Source organism: Procambarus clarkii, chromosome 19 (genome assembly GCF_040958095.1).
Source record: "Procambarus clarkii isolate CNS0578487 chromosome 19, FALCON_Pclarkii_2.0, whole genome shotgun sequence".
NCBI lineage: Eukaryota > Metazoa > Arthropoda > Malacostraca > Decapoda > Cambaridae > Procambarus > Procambarus clarkii.
Window position 1 is genome coordinate 46,931,289 of NC_091168.1, and position 3,411 is coordinate 46,934,699.

Sequence of the window (3,411 nt, forward strand, 5' to 3'; positions counted from 1 at the left end):
ACCCCAGGCGGGATTCACTTTAGACATGCTGCGAAAACAAGCTAGGTTAATGGGTCTCTCAGCAACTGGGATGTCTAAGTTTGTGATGGAAATGTGGAATACCCATCAGGAGAGAGAGTACCAGTTGGAGATTGCAAGGGTGCAATCCACAGCTGGGAAGGGAAGCCAAACCCAACCCACAGAGCCCGGCCCAGAGGGGCCAGTTGTTAAGATAAAAATGCCTAATCTTATAGCTTTCGATGAGCAAGTGGATTCAATGGATGCATACATTGACCGCTTCGAACGCAGAGCAACGGAAGGGAAGTGGAGTAGGTCAACTTGGGCCCAAGCGCTAGCTTCATTGTTGAAGGGAAGGGCATTAAGTATATACCAGGGTTTGGGAACTCCCATGTGCAACGATTATGATGCCCTGAAGCGAGCCTTAATGAAAGGCTATGGCATTTCGGCCGATGGAATGATGAGGGCATTCCGTCAGATTAGAGTACGTCAAGGGGAAACGTACCGGGTAATGTTGCAGAGGCTGCAGTCGAGCCTCAAGCGCTATCTTGAGTTGAACAACGCCGTCGTTCCGGAAGACAATACGTTGTTCGAGCTGATGACTAGGGAACAGTTCTTGGAGGCAGTGGAACCTGCGCTCCGTGCTAAACTCAAGGAGAATGAGATAGTCTCTAATGAGGCTATGGCAGAATGTGCCGACAGGTGGGCTGAGGCACACAGACCTAGACAGGGAGGTTCATCTGAGAACCGACGTCATGACCAAGCCTCAGGGAGCGGGGCTAGGCCTAAGGAGAGTAAGTCTAGAGTAAGCCATAAGCCACCCAAGGTCAGTGAACCCCGCTGTTTTACTTGCGGCCAGCCAGGTCACAAGGCAGCACAGTGTAAGAAGAGCAAGCGTGCAGAAAAGGGGGGAACACACGCACAAATTGCTGGTCTGGGTGCCCACGAGGGAGGTGATCCTCTGGAGCACACCCTGGAGACAGCAAGAGGTTTAGTTAATGGTAAATGGACCAAGGTCTTTCGAGACAGGGGAGCTACTACTCATATGGTCCGAGAGAGCCTTGTCGAGCCTGGGAACGAGACAGGCAGAACCATTCATGTAAGATACCCTGATGGTACACAGATAGATATGATCGAGGTATCCCTGACTGTTGACACACCATATGTAAAAGGTAAAATACGAGCGGTGAAATGCAAGGACGCTGTATACGGGTTGTTGTTGGGAAACGCCCCTGGAGTGTCAAATAGTAAGAGTCGGTCCTGTGGAAGTGACTCACAGAGAACGGGACCCACACCAGCTGGAGGTGACGTCACGCGCCAGTCAGCTGGTAGCCAAGCCATGGCTGCCTCCCCAGCTAAGGAACAGAGGCAGCAGGCGCAAGGAAAACGGGGAAAGCCTGCTCCTTTCTGCCAACAGAAAACGGGAAGAAACTCAAGGAGGTGGGTGGGGGCTCGATCAGCTGATCCAGCCAGGACCCGCCAACCCCGGGGGTGGGCAAGGGTCACCGCCTCGGAGGTAGATAAGAGGAGAGGGGGAAGACCCCTGGTGACTGTAGGTGTCACTGCTGCTCCAAGGGGGAACAAGGCTTTAGTAGCCGCGGTGACCACACGCGCAATGAGTGCGCAACCCACCAAAGTGGTCAAGCCGCTGAAACTACATTCTTTGAAAGGAATAAGCGCTAAAGAATTCCAGGAAGCCCAAAGGAAAGACCCCACACTCAGGAAGATGAGAGAGCATGCCGCAGAGGGTAGTGTCTTCACCATGAATAAGCGCAAGTATAAGTACTTGGAGGTTAAGGGTAAGCTAGTGCGCAGGGTGCAAACACCCCAGGACACTTGGGAACAATTACTGGTCCCCAAAGAGCATCGCCTAGCTGTGTTTACTCTCAGTCATGAGGGAGTAATGGGGGGTCACATGGGACATGCTAAGACCAGTGAACGAATTCAGTCATCGTTCTATTGGCCAGGGATGACTGGGGACATACAGCGGTACACTCGGTCATGTGACGCCTGTCAACGCACCGCTGACAGAGGTAAGGTGCAGCCAGGGAAGCTGAAGCCTTTCCCCATCATTGATCAACCATTTAAGATGGTCAGTGTAGATATAATTGGCCCGATTGAGCCGAGGGCATCAGACGGCAGTAGATATATCCTGACCATGGTAGATCATGCTACTCGGTATCCAGAGGCGGCACCTTTGAAGAATATCGAGACCGTCATAGTGGCGGAAGCATTGGTTGGATTCTTCAGTCGCTTAGGTATACCGGAGAAGATACACAGCGACAGGGGGGAACAGTTCACCAGTGAGATGATGGCGGAAGTAGCTAGGCTACTCATGTTGCAGCCATCATTCACCACACCTTATCATGCTATGGGAACGGTGGAACGGTTTAATGGTACCCTAAAGAGAATGCTCAGGAAGATGTGCATAGAGCAACCCAAGGAGTGGCTAAGGTACATTAACCCGGTACTGTTTGCCTACAGGGAAGTACCCCAGGCAAGTACCCGGTTCTCGCCGTTCGAGCTCCTGTATGGTCGCACGGTAAAGGGACCGCTGCATGTGTTGAAGAATCTATGGGAGGAGGAAGACTGTACCCCAGAAACCAAGACGACGTATGAGTACGTCATAGATTTGAGGAACCGTCTAGAAGAGACGTGTAAGTTGGCCAGGGAGGAACTCGCCAAGGCTAAGGAGTACCAGAAGAGCAGGTACGACCAGAAGGCCAGGAAGAGGAAGTTTAAGGTGGGAGATAAAGTACTCCTACTCCTCCCTACAAGCAGGAACAAGCTCCTGCTACAGTGGAAGGGACCCTTCACCATCACTGAGTGCAGTCACTCATTGACGTACGTCGTATGCGTAAGGGGGGTCAATAAGAAGTACCATGTTAACATGTTAAAACGCTATGAGGAACGTGATACGTCATCAAGGTCGGAGGAGAGTGAAGATAGTGTCTCTCCGGGTAGTCCATCCCAGGGTGTTGCTAGTGTGTCCGGTATGACACAGACTGAAGCCGGAGCTGCAGAGCTTGGGGTTCAGCCTAGCTTCGAGGCGTCGAGCCGGCAAGAGCCTGGCCCTGGAGCCGAGCACTCTGTGCCCAAGTCAGGTAACACTACCCAGGACGAATCGGAGGAGTCACCCCAAGTCTCTCAGGACGACGACGCATAGAAAACGGAGTCTCCACCCACCACTACCCAGCCGGAAGTGAGCTGTCAAGGTGTGTGTGACAGCTCGTGCACAGTGCACCATCGAGCTGGTAAAATGGTGGGGTGTATTTCGCTTCCAGTGAAATAAACCCTTAGTGGGAGGTTGATGTCAGGGGACATATTTTCCCTGCACTCTCGTGCACTGAATTAAGTACGAAATTGCATAGTGCACCAGTGATGTGCACCGTGATTCAACTTTCTGTATATAAC

The 3,411-nt window shown here is 52.1% G+C and overlaps 1 protein-coding gene across 1 annotated transcript; it reads left to right on the plus strand.

The window, feature by feature from the left end:
• The first annotated feature begins 217 nt into the window (after positions 1-217).
• On the plus strand, positions 218-3,163 carry LOC138366480 (uncharacterized). The gene has a single exon (XM_069327536.1). It carries the CDS (start codon positions 218-220, stop codon positions 3,161-3,163), a length of 2,946 nt encoding a protein of 981 aa, XP_069183637.1.
• Positions 3,164-3,411: the final 248 nt, after the last annotated feature.

Coding starts and splice junctions, on each gene's coding strand:
- LOC138366480 (XM_069327536.1), top strand. CDS start 218: ATGCCTAATCTTATAGCTTTCGATGAGCAAGTGGATTCAATGGATGCA.